Source organism: Hibiscus syriacus, unplaced genomic scaffold (assembly GCF_006381635.1).
Source record: "Hibiscus syriacus cultivar Baekdansim isolate YM2019G1 unplaced genomic scaffold, ASM638163v2 tig00116965_pilon, whole genome shotgun sequence".
Taxonomy (NCBI): domain Eukaryota; kingdom Viridiplantae; phylum Streptophyta; class Magnoliopsida; order Malvales; family Malvaceae; genus Hibiscus; species Hibiscus syriacus.
The window spans coordinates 5421969-5449695 of NW_024063490.1; the positions used below are offsets into that span (position 1 = coordinate 5421969).

At 33.9% G+C, this 27727-nt stretch overlaps 3 protein-coding genes across 3 annotated transcripts in view; all 3 read right to left on the reverse strand.

Moving 5' to 3' along the window:
* The window catches only part of LOC120191323, a 48625-nt gene that overhangs the window by 13503 nt on the left and 7395 nt on the right, over nucleotides 1–27727 (reverse strand). The window lies entirely within an intron of this gene.
* LOC120191134 lies at nucleotides 4772–5404 on the reverse strand. The gene has a single exon (XM_039194126.1). It carries the CDS (start codon nucleotides 5402–5404, stop codon nucleotides 4772–4774), a length of 633 nt encoding a protein of 210 aa, XP_039050057.1.
* On the reverse strand, nucleotides 10624–13046 carry LOC120191324. Its single transcript, XM_039194294.1, has 2 exons — nucleotides 12986–13046; nucleotides 10624–11269 (listed from the first exon to the last, which is right to left on the reverse strand). Exon 2 carries the CDS (start codon nucleotides 11078–11080, stop codon nucleotides 10631–10633), a length of 450 nt encoding a protein of 149 aa, XP_039050225.1. The 5' UTR covers nucleotides 11081–11269; nucleotides 12986–13046; the 3' UTR covers nucleotides 10624–10630.

Genomic DNA, 27727 nt, shown 5'->3' on the forward strand with positions numbered 1-27727 from the left:
TTGTTTCATTTTAGTATCACCCGAGTCGAAGTAACTTTTAGGGTAAACTACACATTTAGTATCTAAATAGTATGAAAGCAATCATGGTCTTTGTTCACATTTATTTGTTGCAATTTCAAAACACTTACATGAAAGCAAAAGCTAGAAAGAAGGCAGACAACAATGCATTATTGAGGAAAATAATGGAATATTACTCTTTATAAAGGTAAAAAATAAATAAATTACGACAAGAAATTCAATAGTATATCGACTTAAAATGCTTTTGGGTCAACACTTCACACAAATTTGAAGAAACTAAAGGAAGTCTTGGTCAATATCCACATATATAATAAAGGTTTGGGTAAATTACATATTTAGAACCAAAACTATCAGTTTTGGTCTGTTTAGTACCTAAAATTTAGTTTTTTGTTTTATTTTAGTATCACCCGAGTCGGAGTAACTTTTAGGGTAAATTACACATTTAGTATCTAAACAGTATGAAAGCAATCATGGTCTTTGTTCACATTTATTTGTTGCAATTTCAAAACACTTACATGAAAGCAAAAACTAGAAAGAAGGCAGACAACAATGGATTATTAAGGAAAATAATGGAATATTACTCTTTATAAAGGTAAAAAATAAATAAATTACGAAAAGAAATTCAATAGTATATCGACTTAAAATGCTTTTGGGCCAACACTTCACACAAATTTGAAGAAACTAAAGGAAGTCTTGGTCAATATCCACATATATAATAAAGGTTTGGGTAAATTACATATTTAGAACCAAAACTATCAGTTTTGGTCTGTTTAGTATCTAAACTTTCAATTTTTATTCAAAACCATACCTAAAATTTAGTTTTTCGTTTCATTTTAGTATCACCCGAGTCGGAGTAACTTTTAGGGTAAACTACACATTTAGTATCTAAATAGTATGAAAGCAATCATGGTCTTTGTTCACATTTATTTGTTGCAATTTCAAAACACTTACATGAAAGCAAAAGCTAGAAAGAAGGCAGACAACAATGCATTATTGAGGAAAATAATGGAATATTACTCTTTATAAAGGTAAAAAATAAATAAATTACGAAAAGAAATTCAATAGTATATCGACTTAAAATGCTTTTGGGTCAACACTTCACACAAATTTGAAGAAACTAAAGGAAGTCTTGGTCAATATCCACATATATAATAAAGGTTTGGATAAATTACATATTTAGAACCAAAACTATCAGTTTTGGTCTGTTTAGTACCTAAAATTTAGTTTTTTGTTTCATTTTAGTATCACCCGAGTCGGAGTAACTTTTAGGGTAAACTACACATTTAGTATCTAAACAGTATGAAAGCAATCATGGTCTTTGTTCACATTTATTTGTTGCAATTTCAAAACACTTACATGAAAGCAAAAGCTAGAAAGAAGGCAGACAACAATGCATTATTGAGGAAAATAATGGAATATTACTCTTTATAAAGGTAAAAAATAAATAAATTACGAAAAGAAATTCAATAGTATATCGACTTAAAATGCTTTTGGGTCAACACTTCACATTAATTTGAAGAAACTAAAGGAAGTCTTGGTCAATATCCACATATATAATAAAGGTTTGGGTAAATTACATATTTTAGTATCACCCGATTCGGAGTAACTTTTAGGGTAAACTACACATTTAGTATCTAAACAGTATGAAAGCAATCATGGTCTTTGTTCACATTTATTTGTTGCAATTTCAAAACACTTACATGAAAGCAAAAGCTAGAAAGAAGGCAGACAACAATGCATTATTGAGGAAAATAATGGAATATTACTCTTTATAAAGGTAAAAAATAAATAAATTACGAAAATAAATTCAATAGTATATCGACTTAAAATGCTTTTGGGTCAACACTTCACACAAATTTGAAGAAATTAAAGGAAGTCTTGGTCAATATCCACATATATAATAAAGGTTTGGGTAAATTACATACTTAGAACCAAAACTATCAGTTTTGGTCTATTTAGTATCTAAACTTTCATTTTTTTATTCAAAACCATACCTAAAATTTAGTTTTTTGTTTCATTTTAGTATCACCCGAGTCGGAGTAACTTTTAGGGTAAACTACACATTTAGTATCTACACATTTAGTACCTAAAAAAGTGCCCACCCACATGTCCCCTCGGTCCATCCCGAGTTTGTTCAAGGTGTTGTTGGAAGAATAATTTTTTGAACGTTTACTTTCACTAAACTTTTAGGGTAAACTACACATTTAGTATCTAAACTATCAGTTTTGATCTGTTTTAGTACCTAAACTTTCAATTTATTCAAAACTCATACATAATATTTAGTTTTTGTTTCATTTTAGTACTCACTGTTAAAAACTTAATGTGTCAAGTACCTAAACTATCAAATTTGATCATTTTAGTACCTAAATTGGTTTGTGATACTAAAATATTAAAATTGAATTTCTTCATTTTAAATTGGTTGATCGGATACCACCTTTTTTTTGGATAAGTAAAATTTTATTATCCAACGAAGAAAGTACACCATAACATCCTAAATGGAGTAAACGCTAATTACAACAAAATAATGATCAGTCAATACCCCATGAGTTACATAAGTTAATATTAACATTATATGTTCTATTGAAGTTCCTATTGCTAAGATTGATTATAACATGGTCCTTTACAATCTGTAAGATTTGTTCAGGAGATCTTGATTCTCTTCTAAAAATTCGTCTATTCCTTTCTTCCCATATCAAGTACATGAAAGTTGTCCAAGAAAGTTTCAGAATAGTAGTAAGCAAAGATTTGCCTTTCCACTGTTGAGTAGCCCATCTTATCCTTGATTCCCAGGAAGAATGCGTGTTACACATATTTGCAAGGTTCATGATTGAATTCCATAGTGAAGTAGCATAAGAACATTCCTCAAACAAGTGATTCCTTGTTTCCTGCAACTCATTACATAATAAACATAAGTCGTCAGTAATAATTCCCATTTTAGAGATTCTGTCCCGAGTAGGAAGACGGTCCAGCAAAGCCATCCAGGAGATAATACTCAGCTTGGGAATGTGGAGAGGGAACCAGATGATTTTGTGCCAATAGATCTTTGCTTGATGAACTCTCATTTTCTCCCATATTTCTCTAGTCTTCGAAATTCCAGAGCTAATAATAGGGAGAGCTTCATTCCTTAGTTTAATAAGTTTCTTGAAACACCAACTAAAGGAAGAACATTCACTGATGACTGTGAAATTTCTGTCTTTAATTACATAGCAGTGGATCCATGCAACCCACAAAGATCCATCACCGGCAAGAATTTTTCGAATGAGGTGAACCATACAGGTTTTATTCCAAGTTCTGATATTTTTTAAGCCAAGACCGCCTTCTGATTTGGGATTGCATATTTTCTCCCAACCGATTCTTGCTCCTGTAGTAGCCTTATCGGAACCTTTCCAAAGAAATCTTGAGCAGAGTTGTTCGATTCTTTTAATAACTTTCAGAGGGAGTAAAAATTGCCTGCTCCAGAAATTTACTACACTGTAAAGAACTGTTTTTATAAGCTCCAGTCGACCTGCATAACTCAAAAATTTCCTGGACCAGTGCTGAAGCCTCTGTTTGATGTTCTCAATCAGCGGAAGACAGTCTTTTTCTGTTAATTTCCTGGTAACAAGGGGAACACCTAGATATCTGACAGGAAGTAAACCTTGTTTGAATCCTGTGGCAGTTTTAATATTTTCCAGATTTCTAGAAGAGATACCAGCAGCAAACAATTCAGTTTTGCTAATGTTAAGCTTTAGACCAGACAGATCATAGAAGTGATTAAGCACAGTCATGACTCTAATAATAGATTCAAGGTTCCCTTTGTAAAAAATTAAGAGATCATCAGCGAAAGATAAGTGAGTAATGCCAATTTTTTTGCACTTAGGGTGATATCCAAAAATTCCTCTAGAAGTAGCAATGTTAAGCAATTTTGAGAGAATATTCATTATAAGCACAAATAGAATTGGTGATAATGGATCACCTTGCCTTATGCCTCTTTGACCCTTAAAGTAGCCTATCAAACTCCTATTGAAAGAAATGGAGTATATTGCTCCTTTGAAACAAGCTTCAATCCACTTTGTAAAAATAAGGGGCAGCCCTATTGCAATAAGAACAGAAGAAATAAAATCCCAGTGAAGGGAATCAAAGGCTTTTTGAAGGTCAATTTTGAGGGCATACCTTGGAGATATGTTTTTTCTACCATAGCCTTTTACCAATTCTTGAGCAAGGAGAGTGTTATCGATTATTGATCTACATTTCACAAAAGCAGTTTGATTAAGCGAAATAATATCAGGCAACAGTAAAGTTAATCTTTTGACAAGGATTTTGGTGATAATTTTGTACACTACAGAACAACATGATATTGGTGTGTAGTCCTTGACTTTACTGGGGTTTGTAATTTTAGGAATCAATGCAATAATTATGGAGTTGAAAGCAGGGATTTTATTAGTCTCTTGGAAGAAATATTGAACTGCTTTGATAACATCTTTACCTACAACAGTCCAGGATTTTTTGAAAAAGAGAGAGGTGTGGCCATCCGGGCCAGGAGCTTTGGCATTCCCTTGATTAAATAAAGCCTCTTTGATCTCTTCAGTAGTGATGTTTTGAGTTAAGTCAGAAACAGTCTCACTAGGTAAATTAACTTGGAGCAGATTTTTCAGATAAGAAGGATCACAATGGAGAACTTGAGGGTCAAGAGTACCTAGTTGAAGTTTGAAAAAATCAATGATTTCAGAAGTCATAGCATCATAGGTCTCGAGCCTTTTCCCTTCATTGTTGATTAGAACTCTAATGGTATCTCTTTTATTTTTGAGCATTTATCCCCATCTTTAATCCACTGGATTTTTGCTTTCTGCTTAAGAAACATTTTCTCATTGTCCTCTAAAGCATTCAAATCCTTTTGAACAATCAAATCCTTGTCCATAGAGTTGATGCCTTTAAGAGTTTCTATTTGAATTTGTTCCAACTCAGCCTTCTTTTGTTTTACCCTAGCAGAAATATTATTGTAGAAGTCTTTATTTAATTTATGAAGACAAGGTTTAAGGCATTTTAGCTTAGAGAATAATTTCTGCATTGGGTTACCATGGGAGGGTTGTTGCCAAGACTGTTGGACAATTTCAAGAAAGTTTGAATGAGTGGACCAGAAGTTGAAAAACTTGAAAGGCTTAGGTTTGTTGATTTGAGTGTCTTTGCTAATCCAGGCTAGCCCCATACAATGATCAGAAGGCCCATGGGCAGCGAATTCAATAAAAGATTTCTTAAAGGTGGTAACCCAAGGAGAGTTTATAAGAACTCTATCAAGTTTTCTTGCAAGGTACGTGTCTTTTTGTTTGTTGCTCCAAGTAAAGGTTGGGACAAAATAAGGATGATCTTGTAAGAAAAGGTCTTGAATCACTTTTTGAAACTCAATCATATCGTGAGAAATATAAGGTCCTAGGAGATCAGAATATGAGCTTTCATTGGAGTTTAGAAATATATTGAAATCACCTCCTAGGATCCAAGGAAGATCCAAACATAGGATCAAGGTCTCTAAGGGTTTGCCAGAGAATTCTTCGAGTAACACCACAGTTGCTACCATAAATTGCGGTGATGTAGAAAGTAGAATCATTATAAGAGCATTTGACAGAGATGTTTTGTGCAGAGGAGTGACAAAAGGATAAATCTATTCCTTTCTTCCAAAGGAGCCATATTCTTCCATTGGAAGCAAAGTCATAGTTGGTGAAGGCGTTCCAGCTCGAAAAGATAGAGTTTAGAATTTTTCCAGAGTTTTCAACTTTAACACGAGTTTCTAACAGGCATAAGATATCAACATTATAAAGATTTGCTCTGTTAAGAACTTTTTTCTACTTTTGAGGATTGTTGAATCCTCTTATATTCCAGAAACAGATGATCATTTAGAAAGAGAGGAGATTGAGCCCTCTATAGCACAATCTGAGGTACTAGTGAACTTAGAGATTTGTTCTTTCTTTTTTTGACTTTAGTTCCTTAATTAATTTTGTAACTCCATAAGCAGCATGTCTAGGCTTCCTAACTTGTATCTCAGTTATTGGAGAGCTCTCATCTACAGTGGTAAGGATATCAAATCTGTTTGCTGAACCTCTCAACATGGTTTTAGTTTTGGTTTTCAGAGGTCTACCTCTGCCTCATTTTGGGAAAGGAAGATTCCCGATTTCATCTTTCTTATTAGCTACTTGAGATAGAAATTCTTCTTTTTCAGACTCAACAGAGGGAGATGCACATAGATTCGTATCACTTTTATCAGTAATAAGAGTAAGTTGAAGGTCTGAAAGTTCATCCTTACCTTTATCAGAAACGGTAGAGGGTATTGGAGTAAGATTACTAATCTTTTCATCATCTTTAAGGATTTGAAGATCGGGGAGATCATCCTTAGAAGTCTGGTCCAAAATGGAAGGAGGAGTTGGGTTTAATTTTGTTTCTGGTCCTAAATCAGAGAGATCAGAAATTGCTCTAGAGGAAGATGGGATGTCCTACAGAGCTTCAGTAGTTACAGTTGGATTAGAGTCAGGATTTTCCTTTAAAGAAGTCTTTTTCCTCCATACTTTCGAAGTTTTATGAGCAAGAGAAGGATTAAATAAGTAACCCTTATCAGAATGTCCAAAAGTATTGCATTTGATACATCTAGGGGGTAACCAAGGTACTTCAACATAGACTGTGGTGGAAAGACCATTATCAAGAATAACCTCTACAGTTTCAGGGATTAAGTCCTTAGCTCCAACCTCTATATAGACCTTAGCAAAGTTAAGTCTAGATTTTGCAGCAGTATATGAATTCATAGTCAGTGGAACTCCTAAGGCACTAGCTATATAGCTAAGTCCTTCTCTAGTAAACAGTTCAAGAGGAACGTTAAACAGATGAACCCATATTGGCAGACGAGATAAATCAAACTCCAGTTTTTGCAAATTTTGTTCCCACTTTCTAAGAATTAGGGGTTTATTTAGAATATGCCAGGGCCCATTTTCAATTACCCAATCACGAGCAGAAGCAGAATTGAAATTGAAAACATACAAGTTATTTCCAGCGTGACATACCTGAACCCTAACTCCATTCGTAGGCTAATTCCAAAGGCTCTCTATGATTCGTTGCATTGTGTTAAAGTTTGGAGCAGCCCCTAAGAATTGTCCAACGAGTGAGGATTTCCATTCGGCAGAGCCTGCCTCGAAGACTTCATGCGGAGGTTGAACAATAGGGGTTTTTTCGCTGGATTTAGGGGGAAATATTGAAGTTATTGTCCCTCGTGACATCCAAAGAGCTTTCTCCAATCCATAATAATGCCCATAGAGGAAGAAGATTGACCCGTGGAGAATCTTGTGACGATCGGAGAAAACACCGACGATACAGCGCGGCAGAAATCTAGGTTTCGATAATCCTGCTATCTTGCGCCCAGAATCATGCCGTATGAGAGCTTTCACTATTGTGCACTTGGTATTGTTATACTACCCTAACTTAATTTAGTGATGTTAATTGATTGCTGATCGGATACCACCTTACCTGATCTGCGTTTTACCAAAAATATATCGGATTTGGGAGTCGGTTACAATCAAAGAATGATTAGCACCATTGAATTGTCCTTTCGGTACCATTTAATTTGTCGATTTTCTTAATTGCAAAAATTGAAATTAAAATTAAAATTTAAAAATTCGATTCAAATTACTTACCTTTGATTGATTAAAATTATCCTAAAAAATCATAAATAAAGTTAAAAATAAAACAAACAAAAAAAGAGAGTTAGTATTAAAATTGAAATAAAAAAAGTGAATAAAAGGAATGAAAAAAATACAATACCAAATTAAGAGTAAATAATTACTAAAATAAAATAAACAGAAAATAAAGTGTCCAAATTAGAAACAAACAAAACAGGAAATATAACATGTTAGTGATTATATTAAAAATAATGAAATTAAAGTGCCAGAAATGAAATAAATAAAATGTAGAGTTTTAGGGACTGGAATGTAAAAACACAGAAATATTTAAAGGGGTTCAATGCAATGTTTACGCATATATTTGGGAGCCATTATGCAAAACACGACAGGAATTGAAGGGACTTAAAAATGAGTAAACTAATACTTTAAGCAACCAAAGTAAAAGATGACTAAAGGTATAGGCACCCTAAGTGAGATTAACCCAAAATTAAAACAAAAGTCATTCTTCTTCCTTATTTATTTCCAGTACACGTGAACCCAAAACAAATGCCTCCCTTTCCCAATTTTCATTCTCATTTTTGCGATAGAACCCTAGCATTATATAAATTTATTTTTTGCTCTATCACTCAACCCACGGCAGACGGCTCATCCCAACTCCGGCGACATCAACATTACCCCGACGAACACCATGGCATCTAGGTAATTTTAAATCCCTAACTCATATATATATTTTTTAGAAAACGAAAAAATTTGTAGATAAACAAAAAAACTTATACTAACTGATTTTTTTTAGTTGCAATCTAAGAACTAAACAAATAAACTTAAAACTAGAATTATTGGAGTACCTAAGGATTCGGCTTTACCCTCCTCACCAAGTAAACCCGTTTAATCTATCTCTATTTTTACTACATGCTGTAAAAATATATGTTTATTATGCATATATATATATATATATATATATATATGCATAATAAACATATAAATATCTTACTGGTATTTCGGTGAAAAAAATACACAAAGATACCTTAAGATTGCTTTGTATTTCCTAGAAAAAAATCCAGAGGAATCTCCCCTGTTCCTACATTTTCAGTTGGCTTTTATAGCCATTTTACATATCTAACATAATACAAATTATTACACACTTGTTGTTTTGAATACAATATCTCTTGTGAGTGGCAGGAAGCAGGGATTAGTAGAGCGGCGGCAGAGCACTATGCGACATCAAGTTGTTTAGTGTTAGGTGAATCAGGTCGGGTTGGTCGGGTCTTACGGGTCGTATTGAATTCTTGGACTCCAACTGGTATTGGGCTACTGGGTTGTATTGGTAATTTAGGCCTCATTTATGTAATTATTTTGGGCTTGAGATTAGTCCTGCAAAACAGTGTAAATATTTGTTAATAATAATAATAATAATAATATATTTTTTAAACTCGATCAAAAACGGATGTTTACAAGTATTCAGATGGTCATTTCGGGGGGTGATTCTGATGTACGACGCCTAAAAACGGCGTGACTTGTTAAATAAGTAACCGATTAAAATTTAGATCGATTATTTTATATCATTTAACTGGAAATATTATCAAATAAGATAATATATTAGGTAGCGCTTATATAATGTAATAGGTAGCGTTTATATTGACATATTTTCTAACTAAACAGATATATTTAAACCGATAACATTGTAAATTTACCTATTACATTATAATTATCGGTTTTGATGTTTTTGGGATTAATATAATTTTAAATGTATCGACACTTTATGCGTGTACCTCGTTGTGCTTTCATTTTGGAAAAAAAGTTTCGACACATATTTAAAGAGTGTCGATACAAAATATAAACCTATTTGCTAATTAACCAGTATATTTTTACCAGTTACATTGTAAATTTACCTGTTACATAATAATTATCGATTTCGATGTTTTTTGAATCGATACTTTTCATAAATACATCGACACTTATGCGTGCATCAGTTTGAGTTCTTCAATCATAAGTTTATTCTTTGAGAAACTAAAACTGACCTTTTGCTTAAAATATCCAATTTTTTGTATTAAAAAATGAAAATTCTGAAATAAAAATGACCACACAAACACACTTTTTTACTATCGATTTGTCATTTCGAGATTGATTTTGTCATATTTTTACATGTTATATTGTTATGGATCGATACATTTTTATAAAGTATCGACACTTTATTGACGCTATAACTTCTTTTCTTTTAAATTTCAAAAGTGTCGATACTTATAATAAAGTATCGACACTATCAACATATCCGGTAACTCTTTACCGGTTTTGTCATTTCGAGATCGATTTTATCATATTTTTACATGTTATATTGTTATGGATCAATACATTTTTATAAAGTATCGTCACTTTATTAACGCTATAATTTATTCTCTTTTAAATTCCAAAAGTGTCGATATTTATAATAAAGTATCGACACTATCAACATATCCGGTAATGCTTTACCTGTTTTGTCATTTATAGACCGGTTTTGTCATTTTTTACATGTTATATTGTTATAGATCGATACATTTTTATAAAGTATCGACACTTTCAATATATCCGATAACGTTTTACTTGTTTTGTCATTTATAGACTGGTTTTATCATTTTTTTACTTGTTATATTGTTATGGATAAATACATTTTTTTATAAAGTATCGACACTTTCAATATATTCGGTAACACTTTACCTGTTTTGTCATTTATAGACCGGTTTTGTCATTTTTTTACTTGTTATATTGTTATGGATTAATATATTTTTATAAAATATCGACACAAACCGACAAACTAAATTTACCGGTTTCCAAGTTTTTTAATATTTTTCATGATTTCCAACTATTACATTATTATTACTCGATATTTTCGATAACGCTAAACCGAATTTATTAAATATCTTTTAATGTATCCGATAACGCCGTATATTAATCGTATATTAGTCCGCCTTTTCGGATACCATCCCCATTTCTGTTGCTTCCTTTTAAGTTATCCAACGCCAAATTCCTATGTTCACCTTTCGCCTTAGCCTTCTCCTCCTTCGCTTTGTCCCTATCCTTATCTTTTCTGTGACTTTTCTTCTCTCTGTGTTTATCCTTGCGTTTATCCCTGATTTTATCATCTCCTTTTTCTTTGGTTTTTTCTTTCCCTTCCCCGTGTCTCTCGGCATTATTCTCCACTTGATTGGGGATCCCTTCAACTCTAGCTTTATCTGCTGCAGAAAGGTTCGAAACCATATCATTTCCACCAGCTCTCGTTTCCTCCCCGATTCCTTGCACATTGAACTTCCTATCATCACTTTTCTTGGTCTCTTCCTTCTCTTCAGCCAATTTATTAGCAGTCTAAGCAACAAAACTGACCATTCCCTCATCCTTTTTCCGGTCACTACCCGTAAACATATCCACCAATTCGCTTCTAGCTCCTGAACCTTCATCTCTGACCCTCCCCGCCAACTCCTGCACAAATTTAGAATCCCGGAAATCTTCAGCCAGATGACAATTCTGGCCAATCTTTTCTCTAATTTAACCTGAAATGTGCCCAGCGAGTTTCTTCTCACCTGACAAACTGCTTCGATCTTTATCCCTAACCTTCTCTTTCTGGATAAACTTCTCCGCACTGTGACCTTCATATTTTCCGGGAAGTTTCTTCTCATCTGAGATTTTCTCCCCATTCTGAACATCGGAATGACCAGAAAATTTATTTTCCTCTGAGTTATTACTTCTGTCCTTTTCTTTTTCTTTATCTCGACCCTTTTCCTTCTTTTTATCTGTCTTTTTCCTTTTTGTCTTTCTTATCCTTGTCCTTTTGCTTTCCATCGCTTCTATCTTTAGCCATTTTTTTCTTTCTTTTCCCTCTTCTCCTCCTCCTTGTCTTTGTCCCTCTTCTTCTCCTTATGACTCTTCTCTTTTTGTTTCGCCTGAAAATCGAGAATGCAGTTTTTCTAAATACAGATTCATAAACCAAATACAAAAGAGAAATATTGACATAACTCAGAAAATACCAAACAGATATTCGGTAAACCCCAAAAGTTAAAGAATAAATTACTAAAACATCCATTCTGCACCAAGTTACAATCAGTGCAGATATATACCTACGGAAAGGCCTCGGTCAACCTATTACACACCGATCATATATCAGGATTAAATACAGGCCATCGTAGAAGATAATTATCTCAAAATCCCTTTGCATTCCGTCTTGAAAGGTTGTGACAGTGGGAATTAAAGGTATATGATAAAACATTAACAGCCATCTTAAGAATGTCAAAACACAAGCGCGTACGGTTTCAACTATTCCAACAGATATTAAGAATGTCCAAACTCGGGAAGAAACCGATTCTTCCGGATATAGCAAAAACATATACCAAGTAAATGCATGTGTTCTTAATTAATTAATAACTTTATACTCGAACCAATAGGAGAAGTGGTTGATATTCTATCCCAATATTTTTTCATCCATTACTTCTCAATACATTAATCATAATCAGTAAGGACACAAAATTAGTGGAGGGGAGCTAAACCCCAGGACAAGCTTGATTATACACGGGTGTCGTCACTCGTCACTTATCAAAGGTTGTAAACAATAACATCATCGTCAATAAGAACAGAAATAAAAGTGCACATTAAGAAGGATGATTGAAACATCCGTTAAATCCTGAAGAAAAAATAGTAAAATTCTTTATTGTGAGATCCATAGAGCAAGTCAAACATCAGTTAGTAGAAGCTTATCTCTAGAGAGGAGAAAGAAAAGGTGAGAGATATAAACCCGACTCGATCTTTCATTCAACAGGGTATTGGCAACATTTTGTTCTATGAATTAAATAAAACATCAGAAAAATAGTATAATAGAAAAACATGACATAGATTCATATAGACCATATACGATTGAAAGAACAATTGAGATGTTCATTCAGTCATAAATATAACTAGTGCCTAATGGTGAGAATATAAATTAGCACCAGCAATACCAGTCTACCGTTTCAAATAAGGCTCCATTTCGACTTCATTTCAAATAAAGGCTCCATTCCTATATGATATGTTCATGATACAGCCTATCAACCTAATCCATAAAACTATATACATGCCTCATTCAGCAAAGAATGGCGTTACTGAATTCTCAATAAAATTAGTCACAGAAGATTATGCATACATAAAATACATTTTCAGAGAAAACAAAACGAAAAAAAAAACTTTATAAAGAGTTTAACATCGCATGGAAAATAAAAACAGAAAGCGCAAGCTCAAATCCAATTCAGATATCAGGGAATTTGTTCTCATCGCGATACTGATGTGTACTGATTCTACCATGATAATGGCGCAGAATACAAGCAAATGATGTTAACCTTATTTAGCAAGTCCACGTCATTGGTCCTAGCCTTCTTTTCATATCCTGGTGGTGGGAAAGGAAAGGAAAGCAACGAGACATTTCACAGAAGTTTAGAACACGAAACGATAATGCCTTCCGAACACAAAACCACTTGGATTATCTTCCAGTAGCAATGTTCCAGAAAGAGAACAACAAGTAATTGTGCTCCTATCCATGCACCATATCCCTGCATACATTTCCAGCTTCAATGTTCTCCCATGAACTCCCTGTCACTCTCGATAGCTCAAAGTTCCTAAATCCACCAAGCTCTTTAATCTCCCTAACCTCAAATGTAGCCCCAGTTCAACTATCTAAAACTAAACAAATCACTTCGAATGACAAAATCACCGCAGCAAAGTCTCCAATCACTGCTAAACTTACTCTTATCTTACCCTAAGCTACTTCAACAATGCCCCAAAATAGAAATATATCTTCAAGAAATGCTCTTCTGATCAAGAATTCTAGCTCAAAAAGTATGATAAACCAAATGGGTTTTTAAGAAACAAAATTAGTCCAGTAAAATCTGACACTCTCTGTTGTTTGCAGCACAATAAAGAATCATCACCTTCTTCTCCCAATAACACAACCCAATGCCAAAATCATCCACCAACTGAGATCAACCACATAAAAATATCACTAAAAACCCAAACACCCTTTTGTCTAAAACAACTAAATCCTCAAGCTTTTGAATCACTATCTACGCAACTAATCACGAAAGCAATCTCCTTCCACGTCCAAAAGCTTTCCAATAACCATTTCCCTTAAGCAATCTGTATAAAAACCAAAGCTCGAGAGAAATAGCTCCTCAATCCGATTGAGCTCATTCATACTCTGATCAGAACCCTAATCAGTTCCCAATTCGGGAAATTCCCCCAATCCGTTGATCCGGATGAAAAACCCTAGAAACAAAAAATACACAATCAAACAAAAACTTCAACTGAGCAAACATCAAATACCCATTATACAAAAATAGAAAACTTTAAGAAGACCCCAATTTTATCCAACGATTAAATAAACGGAAAAAAAAAACCTAAAAAGGTTTTTCAAAATAGAAACTTTATCTTTCTGAGTACCATAAGAGTAAATGGGTATCGATCAAAAGCCAAAAAGAAATCTTTGGTTCAAAGAGTGAATGTTAAACAAAATAACCCTAAATCAGTTTTCGAAATAAAACAAAATTCGATGGTAATTGGGAAGATTAGATTATTACCTAGCCCGCAACAAATTGGGTATTATAGGAAGGAACAATATCGTTTCTTTTTATTTTTCCCTCTCAAATTAATAAAAAAATAGATTATAAAATCACAGATTAAAGAGATAAGCAGCGGAAGTAAGCAAAGGTTTAATCCCAGTTTTTTTCTACCTGTTTAGGATTTTTTTTTTGGGTATTGAAGTGTTGGGTATTTTGAGAGAAATAGAAGAAATAAAGAGCTCTTCTTTGTTTGAAGAAGGCTAATTGGTTTTTGCTGTGGAAGATGCACGCGAGAGAGAAAATTAGGAGAAAATCAAATCCAAACAAAATTGAAGTTAAAATTAAGAAAGAAAGAAAAAAGGTCCAAGATAAAGGCCCATATAAATTGCAAAACTCATGTCGTAAACTTTATATATATATTAATAATTGATTTGGGTAAAATTACTCCAATAATGTGTTAAAAATTATTATTCTTGTAAAGTTTAAAGAAAATTGCTTTTTAACTAAAGTATTTATTACGGTACCTGTTTGAAGTCATCTGTATTACACGATGATTTTTTTAAAGATGTTTGTATCATCGACGATTTATAAAACGCCACCAGTTGTCTATGCTATCGTGCATGCATGAAGCCTGAAGAAGACGCTATAAACTCTTGATGGGTTTTAGAAATCTTCATCTATTTCAACACATTATTCAAAAAGAAAATATCATAAATTTTGATAATTCAACATATTAATTAATTAATTCATACAAAGTTTTATAGAGACTAACTTATTATAATGACAGATCTTCTAAATTTCTTCTAATTCAGAAAGGTTCAAGCACCAATGACTGCAGTACGGTGATTGAGCGGTCAATGTCAAATGGTTGAGAGTATTTAAAACATATACTATTTTATAATCTCCTTAGCTTAATAAAAAAAATTAAATTAATGCTGATTTTTGTGGTACAATCTTGTTATAACATATGCATATGCATTAGGGTTATGCAAAGATATTAAGAAAATATAAAAATTTACTAAATGATTTTATGTTTCATGTAGATTGTTGTTTTTGTATTATTGCCTGTAAGATGTACGTAAGAAGGCATAAATAACACAGGCTCGTCGGTTTTTTACAGGACTTGTTCTTATAAGATTAGTTTTTTTAAGAAAAAAAATTGAGTTTGAATTGGGTTGATTTTTTTTAAGGTATAGTCAGGTACGAGTTTATGATGAAAAAAATGTTAATCCGATCCAAAAAAAATAGTATAACTATCCTTTATATATTTAAAAATATTTACAATGATAGCCCTTTGTATATTTTTTTCAAATTAAGTCACTATTACACCTATTAAAAATAAAATTATACATATGTGTCAAATTAGATCAAGCTGAGTGTGAGATTTTATCTAAAAATCAGGTCAAATTTCGGATTGGGTAGAATCTCGTCAAACCCGAATCGATACAAGTGACGAGTCAAGGATATGAGGTTCAGGTCCAAAAATCCAATCCATACACATTTTTAAACGTGCGACCAAAATATGACAAATATTATAATAAGCTCACATAATGATAAAACACATTAGGGATATTTGGATGGAATAAAATCTTAACTTTAATTTATAATTTTTTGTAATATTTATTTATGTTTTAAATAATAAAAAAATTAAAATATTATATAAAAATGTTAATTACCTTTACCTTTTAAAATTTTATATTATGAAAATACTTTGAGACTATGTTATGAAAAATCATTAAACAAAGTCATTTTATTAAAATAAAGTCCAAAATATTAAAATTAATATAAAAAATTATAAGAGAGTTTACCCTGTTTTTTTTGTTCTTTTTATTTAGTCTTCATTAGTTTTTTTCTTTATTTTTGTGATCGACATCGACATCAGTCTTAGTTCTGATTGGTGATCGCCCGTATTCGTTATTTATCATTTGTTTTATTATAGCGTAACTTTATTTTTTTCTTTTTTTATTTTTAATAATTATGTCTTTATGGCACATTTTCTTCTATCTTTATAACACATTTTCTTCTACCTTTATGACACATTTTTCGTTGTCTTTACAACACGTTTTCAATCATTTATTTGTTATTTTTGTTTATTATTTTCTTTTCAAGGTTTGATTTGATATTGTCACGACCGTCTTTTGGTTGGGCCCCGGAATTGGGCTTCGACTTGAATAATTGGGTTAGAGTCGTCACTGATCATTTTAAAACAAATTTAGGTGGGTCGGACACCATCTTACCTGATCTGCGTTTCACCAGAAATATATCGGGTTCGGGAGTCGGTTACGGTCAAAGAATGATTAGCACCATTGAACCGCCCTTTCGGTACCAATTAATTTGTCGGTTGTCTTAATTTGCCAAAAAAAATTAAATTTAAATTTAAAAATTCAATTCGAATTATTTACATTTGATCGATCGAGATTACTACTAGAAAAGTCAGAAAACGATGTTAGATAGAAAAATAAATAAATAAAAACAAAAGGCAAAAACATAAAAAAAATATAAAAAATAAAAAATATAATAGTAAAAAAAATATAAAAAATGAACCAAAAGGAAAAAATAAATAAAATAAATAAAATAAAAAATAAATCAAAGAAGTAAAAAAATGAAATAAAAAATAAATCAAAGAAGTAAAAAAATGAAATAAATAAAAAAAGGGTAAAAATGTTAAATTTCAAATAAAGAAAAAAGGAAAGAAAAATAAAAAAAAGGGAAATAAATACATTTAGGGAAAAAAATAATTTTTTATTCAAAAGTAAAAAAAGGTCAAAATGTTGAAAAAAGGAAAAAGAAAAGGTTAACGTTTAGGGAAAATAAAAAAAAAATTTATTTAAAAGTAAAAAAGGTCGAAAAGGTTGAAAACAAATAAAAAGGAAAAAGTTAACGTTGAAAAACAAAAAAAAAAGTAGCGTTTAGGGAAAATAAAAATAATAATAATAAAGGTTAGTTAACAAAGAAAAAAAGTAAATAAGAACAAAAATAAGAAATAAGAAATAAAATAAAATAAAATAAAATAACACAAAAAATAATTAAATTAAAAATGAAAAGTAAAAAGGTTAAATATTGAATAAAAAAAGAAAATTTGTAATAATAATAAAAATAAATAAATAAATAAACAAGGATTAAATTGATAAAATTAGAAATATGGAGGGAAATTTACATATGGTGACCAAATTGAATTAAGACTCAAAATGTCAGGGACGACGGAAGGAATTTAAGAATCTTGTATTTTGTAAGATGATCCTTAGTATATAAATAACCAAAAACCCTCTTTTCTCCCTTTATTCTTGCCATTTACTCAGATATCATTCTCCAAGCCTCTCCCAACTCTCTCAACATCCCTCATGGTCGGTCAAAGTCCGGTGGCTTCTCGCCGTGCCACCGCCGCTCGCGTCGGTCGGAAAAGCCAAACCTTTAGCAAAATACTCCCCTCAACCTCGTACACACAAATCCGAGACCCAAAACACCAAAACTCACCCCTACTAGCGTAGATCTAAAAAAACTCTTCGGTTTTTTACCTTTGCCGACAAGCTCTTCGTCTCCCGCTTCGACCTCCGACGATTTCGAGTTTTGCTTGGCTTTGTCTATGTTTCCTTTCAACCTTTCACTTTCTGTGAATAGGTGCTTTTGTAACAAACCGGGAAAAAAATATTTAAATCGATGTAATTTGGTGAAATTTATGGACTAAATTAAAATTTTTCAAAACTTATAGGTCATTTTAGAAGTTTGAAGGAAATTCAGGGACCAAGCCCTGAATTCCACCAAGGAATGTCGGCAGGCTTGCATTATAAGCGTGTTTTCTGATTGAAATCAGAAAACACATGCTTTATTTACTTAATTTTTCTTCCTCCCGTACCTCAACTTTTAAGCTCAATTCCGACGCCGTCCGACTTCCAATCGTAAAATTGAAACCACCATCGTGTTCATCGTCAACCCGTGAACAAAACCCAGTAAACCAATTATAGCGAAACGCTGCCAAACGACGTGAATTTCGAGTCAAAGTATTGACCTTTTTTTTAGCACCACCACCGAGAAAATCTTAAATTCATCTTCGATCGTTGATCGGTTTTCGACACCTCCCGCACCATCGTGTTCCTGGTGTCGTTCCGAGTCCGACGGTGTCCTCCTTGTCTCCATGGGCGGCGGCGCGTGAGGGAGGTGGAGCGGTCAAAGTTCCGATCGAAGTGAAATCGAGCTCTCCACCGTTCAAAAATTTGAACCGAGGTTGGTAAGTGACTCAAAATCGTTTAAAATAATTTTTGGAAATTTTTGCAGGAATTTTTGGAGACCGAAAGAGGTCTCACGCGCCCCCACGCGTCTCCCCTGCGCGTGGGGAATGTTGCGAACGGTTGGGTATGTTGTGACCGGTTTGATCGGTCCAAACCGGTTTGACCGGTCCGACCCGACCCGTTGACCGACCTGACCCGTTGACCGACCCGACCCGGTGACATTCTGGAAATATTTTGAAAAATGTGACATTCTGGGAAATATTTTGAAAAAAGTTGGGAAATATTTTGAAAAAAGTGACATTCTGGGAAATATTTTGAAAAATGTGACATTCTGAGAATTATTTTTTAAAAAAGGTGGCATTATGAGAATTTGAAAAATGTGACATTTTGGGAATTTTCGAATGTAGACTATTGAACCCCTTTGACCATAACTTTGACCGGCTTTAAACGGCCATTAAACTACCTTTGATTTTATTCGAGTATACCTATTCTGACCTTTTTCGACGTGTCGAATCCGTTTCCGAAGTCCGTTTTGCCAAATTCGAACCCGAAGGTCTCCAAATCATCATTCAAACCCGTTGACTTTGATTTTGACCAAGAATTTGAATTTTCGAAAAGTCATACTTTATGTTTTTCGACGTCCTGATTCCGATTACGCAATCCCTTTGGTCAAATTCAGACTCAAAACCCTCTAAATTGGTAGTCAAACCCTGAAAATGCTTATATACTTAAGAATTTAGCTTTGAACAATTAAGTAAGACTTGGGGGTTAATAAGTTATTATTGTTTGAAGGTACAAGAGACTCTCCGGATCGTTCGATAGCTCGACCCAGCTCTTCTAGATTAGTTAAACCACGTGTGCCAGTATTCACCCGTTCGAAAACAGTAGTAGAGCGTGGTGAGACCAGCAATCACTAGATCTACTATTTGAACCAATTGTCGAGGTGTGTTTCCTGTGTACTACTTGATTGTTTTATATGTTTTGAAATATGGTACATTGAAAGCTATGGTTTAATGTTTTATTAATCCACCTATTTACTGGTGATGGTTTATGGAATATGATTGATATATGATTGGTTTTCATTGGTATATGATAATATTGATTATGAAATTATGGAAATTATACTTACTGCATAAATAATATTTTTTGGAAATACTGAATTTGGGTTGGATTACATTACGGAGGTACAACTCTGATCAAGCTGGTAAATCTTATGGACCTAATGTGACTCTTGGTAGGCCCACGGGCCTCAATATGCTTCATTAGGTTGGCTCTCTTTGCTGTGTGCTTAGGGTAAGCCCTACAAACTTACGGACTTAAGGATACAGGCCCGAAAGCCTATTCTTAGGTTGGCTTCCTTTTTGCTGAGTGCTTAAGGTAAGCCTTATGGACGCAGTTCTGGGGAATTGCGGATGGTGTACAAGAGAAGGGTTTTAAATTACGAGTTTCAAAAGTTAAACTTCATTATGGTTTGATGATGAATTTCTGAACTATTACTCATTTACTGTATCTACTATGATTTTATTGTACTATTGGGACACACTGAGCCTAGCTCACTTTTCGAAAATGTTTTCCCCTTTCAGATACGGTTGGTTAGATTCACCTGATTGAGCACTTGGAGGATCAACATATCTCTTGAAGTATATCGTATTGTAATGTTTTATCTTTTAAGTTGACTCTATTTTGGTAACATGTGCCTTATTTTAAAGTATTGGATTTTATAAAGATTACTTCTTTGCTACTTACATTTGATTTATCGAAAATTTGGATTTTTAAGACATGTTTAAATTAATTTGTTTTTCTTCATTATATTTATATTTGTATTTTTATAGTATAAATTATTATAATTTCATAAACGTCATTTATAATGTGATTTTACCATGATTGAATAATGGTTTCGGAACAATATCTGTAAGAATCATGAATGTGATTCACTAGACTTAGTCGAAACGCATAGACCGGGTCTAGAGGGTTACAGTTTTCATACGAGGCTTTCTCTCATATTTTTTCAGTGTATTTGGTTTGTATTTCGACTGGTGTTTGATGGTTCTGTTTTCTCTCGGATTCTCTCGGTGTACTGTTGTTGTTCAGTTTGCTCGGTTTCTGTTGTGTTTGGTTTTTTGGTAGTGTACTGTGTTGGTTTGGTACCGTGGTTCCGTGTGAGTTTCCCTCGGTTCTGTGTTTTTTCTCGTTGTGGGTTTCTTGTTCTCGGTGATTCCCCCTCCCCCAATGATACTTCTGTTGGTATTTATATAGCCCCCAGCAGGGCTGTTTTCGGTGATGACAGGGTCGTTCCCCTCAACGCTCACGTGGTCGGGATTATCAGGATGGTGCAGTCCTGATTTTCCCGGCCGGCCGAATCGCACCTGAATTTTGATATCCTTACTGTGCGGCGCTGTTGATCGACCTTTAGGGTTCTGGAATCTTCTCGAATTTGTTGTTAACCGTTGGATTGGGTCAGATCCAACGATCTGGATCTGGCTGTGTATTTAAGGGTTAAACAAACCCTAGTTGCTTTGCAATCCTGGCCATAGACCCCATCTCAATCTGACAATAAATAAATAAAAAAATGAAATAAATAATAATAATAATAATAAAGATAAAATAAAATATTTTCCAAAAACCTATAAAATATATATTTTCAAAAAAAATTATTTTTAAATTATATATTATATATTTTTTGAAAAATGTTTTCAAAACTATATAGTTTTCAAAAATGTTTTTAAAACTATATACTATATAAGTTTTCAAAATGATTTCAAAACTATATAATATATATGGTTTCAAAATGTTTTTAAAAAACTATATTTATTTTCAGAATGTTTTAAAAACTATATAATATACATTTTCAAAAACGTTTTAAAAACTATATATTATATTTATTTTCAAAATGTTTTAAAAGCTATATAATATATAAACGTTTTCAAACATGTTTTCAAAACTATATATTATATATATTTTTTAAAAATATTTTCAAACTATATAATATATATGTATGTGTGTATATATATATATATAAATAAAAAAAATGGGACGAAAAATGAGTGTCTACAGACATCACTACGACTGATCAATCAAGATGACACTTTATTTGTTATCATGTCGATCTTACGTGCTTTAGATCCTTGGATTGAATTTGGATACATGATTTGAGTTATTTTCACGTCGCTCAATTCTGATTTGCGATTTTTCGGTGGCCTTTTAATAGCTTCATCACCTTTAATCGTTTGATTATCTATACAACCAGATCTGTTTGGATCTACCTTTTATCCAAGTTTATTTGGTTAGATTTTTAACATTTTCCTTTTTTGATATTAAGTAGTTAGTTTTCTCATGTTTAAGAAAATATCTTTGTTATGTGTTTTATTTTACTATTATAGTTGTAAGTTTCATTGTAATTGTTTTTGGTAAGCAAAGAGAGATAAAGAATTAGCTACATAAGCCTAGGCTGTTTTCAATCAAAATCCGGTTGAGAGCAATAGGAATCGACTCGAATTTCCGTCTCAAGAAATCATCTTTCTGAACCAGCTTAGTAATACTATCGGCAAGCTGATTAGCTTGACGTTTAACCTGCGAAATAGATACCACCCAGTTCCTCTGCAGAAGAGAGCGTATGTGCTGCAAAATAATTGGTGTCGTACTCCCTAGGAGTGTACCGAAAAGCTCCTTATAGACCTCGCCATTGTCCGTTTCGAGATTAATTTGCCTAGCTCCAATGTTCCACGCTTGCTGCAGGCCCTCGAACATACCCAAAGTTCCGCCTCAAAAAAGGAACAAATACCAACAGCTCGTGCAAAACCAAGCCGCCACTCCCCCTATCATCTCGAATCACACCTCCACACAAGGCATATCCATGATGATCCCGAGCTCCATCGGCATTCACTTTCAACATCAAGGCTCACGAATTATTAGTTTCATTTTATGCACCATTAAGTTATAATAATTATCAATAAGTTAATGATGACAAGAGCCCTCTAATTAGCGTGTAGAAATCTTTACAGTATATAAATGATCCCCGACTATAGAGTGTTGTTTTATTGTGTCATCCTACTATTAAAAGTTATAAAATGGTTCCTGAACTATAAGACGTTTCTTTTTTAAGTCCTCTGACTATTAAAAGTTACAAAATGGTCTCCTAACTATTCATTGTGCTCCAAACTCGTCCTTTTTCCGTCAAAAAAATGATGACAATTTGAGTTTGGATAACTTGTTGACTGATATATGATATAATCTGATTTTAAAATCTCAAATGACTATCATATCCCAATTAGCAGGTTAACATTCAGCTCAAACCATTATCAAATTTTAACGAAAATGGGATGAGTTTGGAACACAATGAATAATCAGGCGACCATTTTGTAATTTTTAATAGTCGGTGGAATAGTCATATAGTTAGGCGACCATTTTTGTAACTTTTAATAGTCACAAGACTCAATAAACAATATTCTATAGTCGAGAGATCATCTGTATATTTTACCCAAAATTTTAATTTTGTTGACAAGAAAAACAAAATCTTTGATGACTTTAAAGTAGAATAATTATCTTTTTTTTTAATTAAAGAAAAATTCTGTGAAATTTAATTATGAAATGAGATTTTACTTTATAGTTACCGTGTTGAAAGTGTTAGTTTTGTGGAAAATAAAAACAAAATCTTCCTTTCTATTTGATTTTATACACAAAACTCGTACTTAAATCGTTGTAATATTTTCTAATTTTTGTCCGACGTTATGGGGACATTGAATTTGACATGTGCTTGAAATTTGATCGTTAAAATGTTGCATAAAGTCTTAGTTCATGGAAAATTCAAGTTTTTAAGTATTTTACACGCATTCAATTGGACTTTTGGGTAAAATATACAAAAGGTCCCTCGACTATAAGACATTGTTTTATGGAGTCCTCTAATTATTAAGTTACAAAATGGTCCTTCAACTATAGGGCGATGGTTGTTGAGTTCTTAAAATGATAAATTTGAGGACTTAAACAAATAAGTTATCTAATCGAGTTTATCTGACTAAGTTACCTTTTGTTAAGACATTTAAAAAGGTTTATGGCAGATTGTGGGTCGCTATGGTGAAGTTCAAAGTGTGTATTTACCATCGAAGAGGAGTCGAGCAGGCTCTAGGTTTGGTTTCGTTAGAGTTGACAATATGGTATAAGCTGAAAGAGTTAAGGAACGTTTGATTGGTCTTATGGTGTATGGAAGTCGCATCTCAGTGAGTTTTGCTAAGTATACCTCGAAGGTTCCAAAGGAAAAATGTGTGCACTGTAAGTTGTCATGGAATGGAAAAATTGTTAGCCCATCAGAAAATGTTATTTCTCAAATGAAGGAGGTTAGTAAAGCGAGTGCGTTCAGAAAGGAAGTTATGGGGCATGTGGATGAGGATGAAGTTAGAAAGTTAAAGAGATGTTTGGTGGGAGTTATGGCTGGTGTTTGTAGTGTTGGGAGTATAGTTGATAGATTACATAATTGGGGTTTAGGGGAAATTAAAGTTCATAGACTACGTGGGAATTCTTTTCTGCTCACCATTGAGGATGAAGACTTATTTCTTATGCTTGAAGGCCTCCAGTGGTCTTACTTGAAGGAGATTTTCGTGGATGTGATGCTATGGACAGAGTCTTTTTGCCAAAAGGAAAGAGTTGTTTGGTTAGAGATAGATGGTCTTCCGTTGCATTGCTGGAATGTTGTCACTTTGAAAAGATTAGTTGCCTTGTGGGGAAGATTTGAGGCTTTTGGAGAAAATGTTAGCCATCACTTAGGGGGATGAGATTAAGGCTGTAGAGTTAAATGTGGGGTTTCAAAGCTGGAGGATAGAGTATTGGTTGGTGCTCCTGCTATAGTTTCTCCACAGATTGGGTCACCTCAAGGGAAGGACTTACAGGATGAAGTTTTATGTTTCGGAAGATGGCTATCGGATAGAGAAAAATCGCAATTGATAATTTGAAAAAATAAAAATGAAGATAAAAGAGAGACAAAATTTACGTGGAAAACCCCTGAATAATATAGGGTAAAAACCACGGGCAATGGTAGAAGAATTTCACTATAAGAAAATAAGAATTACAACTTCTCTCAATCGACCAAGGAGAAAACAATGATAATTCTCTCTTGATAAAAAGGAGAAAACAACTCTCGATAAACTCTCTAAATTCTCTCTAGTTTTAGAAGAAAGCTAGAATGCTTTGGGATGGTTTTGAAACTAAATGAGTTAGGGTATTTATAGTTGAAACTTAAGGACTAATTTGTAAATACCCTAAATTACAATGACTAAATTTGGTAATTTACCCTTTACCAAAATTCAACAAAATCATCTACTTTTTGACAATTTCTATTAGGTGGATTTTGCTTTCAATTTTCGGTGCCTACCCTTTGAATTTTCAACAATCTCCCACTTGAAGATTTGATTGGAATAATCATATCTTCACACCATTCTTTCTACCTTGTACCTTCATGTTGCTTACGTCTCTGACATGCCACAAGAGGATCGACACCAGGTAAATTTATCAACATTGATTGCCTTTGTCATTAAATCTGCTATGTTGTCTTTGGTATGGATCTTCTGCATATCTACCGTCCCTTCTTCCACCTTTTCACGAATGAAATGGTACTGAACTCGTATGTGCTTTGTCCTTGAATGAAATATTGGATTCCTTGCTAGATGCAAGGCGCTTTGACTGTCACAAAACAGAGAAACATACTCTTGATTGTGCCCAAGCTCCTCCAATAGCATCTTCAACCAAATTGCTTCTTTACTGGCTTGTGTAGCTGCTACATATTCTGCCTCTGTTGTGGACGTAGCCACAACTGACTGCAATTTTGAAACCCAACTTACAGCTCCACTAGCAACTTTGAACACATATCATGTAGTAGATTTGCTTTTATCCAAATCCCCTGTATAGTCAGAATCGACATACCCATTGATTAATAAGTTTGATCCTCCGTAACATAATGCAACATTTGAGGTCCCTTTGATATATCTCAGGATTCTCTTCACAATATTCCAATGCTCTTTGCCTGGATTCACCATGTACCGACTAACCACTCCCACTGCTTGTGCATATCATAGCGAACATTAAACTTCCCACTGCTGATGCATACGATACTCGAGACATCTCCATCCTCTCTTCTTCACTGCTAGGACTCATACTGGAGGATAATTTGAAGTTAATAGGAAGAGGGGTAGAAATTGGCTTACAATCTTGCATGTTGAATCTTGACAAGATCTTCTTCAAGTAATTCTTTTGTGAAAGCCAAATCTTCCTATTACTTCTGTCTCGGTGAATTTGCATCCCTAGAATCTTGTTTGCTGATACCAAGTCCTTCATTTCAAATTCCCTATCCAGTTATGCCTTCAATTCTTCAATATGATCTTTGTTGGGTCCTGCAACCAACATGTCATCTACATACAATAGCAATATAACAAAATCGTTATCACCAGACCTCTTGAAATAAGCACAAGGGTCTGCGTTAAGTCTGTTGTATCCAAGGCACATAATGAAGGAATCAAATCTCTTATACCAATACCTTGGCGCCTGCTTTAGACCGTACAGAGATTTGTTCAACCTGCAAACCAAGTTCTTCTTTTCTTTTTCTTCAAAACCTTCAGGCTGGAGCATGTAAATCTCTTCTTCAAGATTTCCATGAAGAAAAGTTGCTTTAACATCTAGCTGCTCTAGATGTAAGTTCAATGTAGCACACATTGCCAAAACTACTCGAACTGTTGTTAGTCAAACCACAGGAGAAAATATTTCATTGAAATCAATACGTTGTTTTTGAGCATATCATTTGACCACCAGTCTTGCACGATATCTCTCAACTTGATCGTCACCATTTCGCTTGATTTTGAAGACCCATTTATTACCAATTGGCTTCCTTCCTTGTGGTAGTGGCACAAGGTCTCATGTATTATTTTTATGAAGGGCTTCAATTTCTTCTTGCATCGCCATCATCCATAGTGAAGCATCTGAGCTGTTTATTGCCTCCTCGTATGTTGATGGCTCACTGTCCTCTGTTAAAAGGCAGTATGCAATATTTCCTTCTATAACATAATCTGAGTGCCAATTGGGACGTCTTCTCACACGATCTGATTGACGAGTTGTTGGAGCTTCAGAACTCTCTGGTTCTTGTTCATCATGTGATGGTTCTTCAGAAGAATCTCCTTCTTCAACCTCCTTTTCCACATGTATCTGTGTAGTATCTGACTTTTCAGTGCTATCATCATTTTCTTTTCTCTGTAGTTTATCTTCTACAAAGATAACATCCCTGCTGATGATCACTTTGCGGGCAGTGGGATCCCACAAGCGATACCCCTTGACTCCATCAGCATACCCCAAGAATTTGCATTTCATGGATTTTGGATCCAGCTTTGAGATTTCTTGGGAGTTGTACATCACGTACACAATACTTCCAAACACATGGAGGTTTGAATAATCAGCTGGTTTACCAGTCCACATCTCCATTGGTGTCTTCAGCTCTATTGTAGTTGATGGAGCTCGATTCACCAAATAACAGGCGGTATTGACTGCTTCTACCCATAATGATTTTCTAGGCCTGCATCCCTCAACATTGCTCTTGTTCTTTCTAACAAGGTTTTGTTCATCCGCTCTGCCACTCCATTTTGTTGAGGAGTGTCCGCCACTGTGAACTGTCTTTTGATGCCTTATTTCCTGCAAAAGTCATCAAATTCTTCGCTTGTGTATTCTCCTCCATTATCTATTCTGAAACACTTGATCTTATTTCCAGAATCAAGTTCCATCCGCGCTTTGAAGTTTTTAAAAGTGGAAAACACATCTGACTTCTTCTTAATAGGGTACACCTTACATCTCATGGAGTAGTCATCAATAAATGAGACAAAGTATTTTTCTCCGCCTAGGGATGTAACTGGTGCTTGCCATACGTCAGAGTGAACCAATTCTAGAACACTTTTGCCTCTAGAATTTGATGTGTTGAATTTAAACCGGTGCTGCTTACTTGTTATGCAATGCTCACACAAAGGAAGTGATACCTTTGTTAAGCCTGGAAGTAGCTTTTGCTCCACAAGAACTTTCATTCCTTGTTCTGACATGTGTCCAAGTTTCTGATGCCATATCATTGCCGAATCTGAACTACATGAGGCACCAGAGGCTTCTGCTTCTACCAAAGTCTCTCCCTTCAGCATGTACAAGTTTGCAACTATCTTTTCACCTTTCAGCACCACAAGCGCTCCACGGAACACCTTCATGATTCCTTTCCGTGTTTCAATCTTGCTTGCATTATTATCCAACAATCCGTAGGATAATAAATTTTTCTTCAGGCTTTTCACGTGCC

Coding starts and splice junctions, on each gene's coding strand:
- LOC120191134 (XM_039194126.1), bottom strand. CDS start 5,404: ATGATTGAGTTTCAAAAAGTGATTCAAGACCTTTTCTTACAAGATCAT.
- LOC120191324 (XM_039194294.1), bottom strand. CDS start 11,080: ATGAAGGTTCAGGAGCTAGAAGCGAATTGGTGGATATGTTTACGGGTA.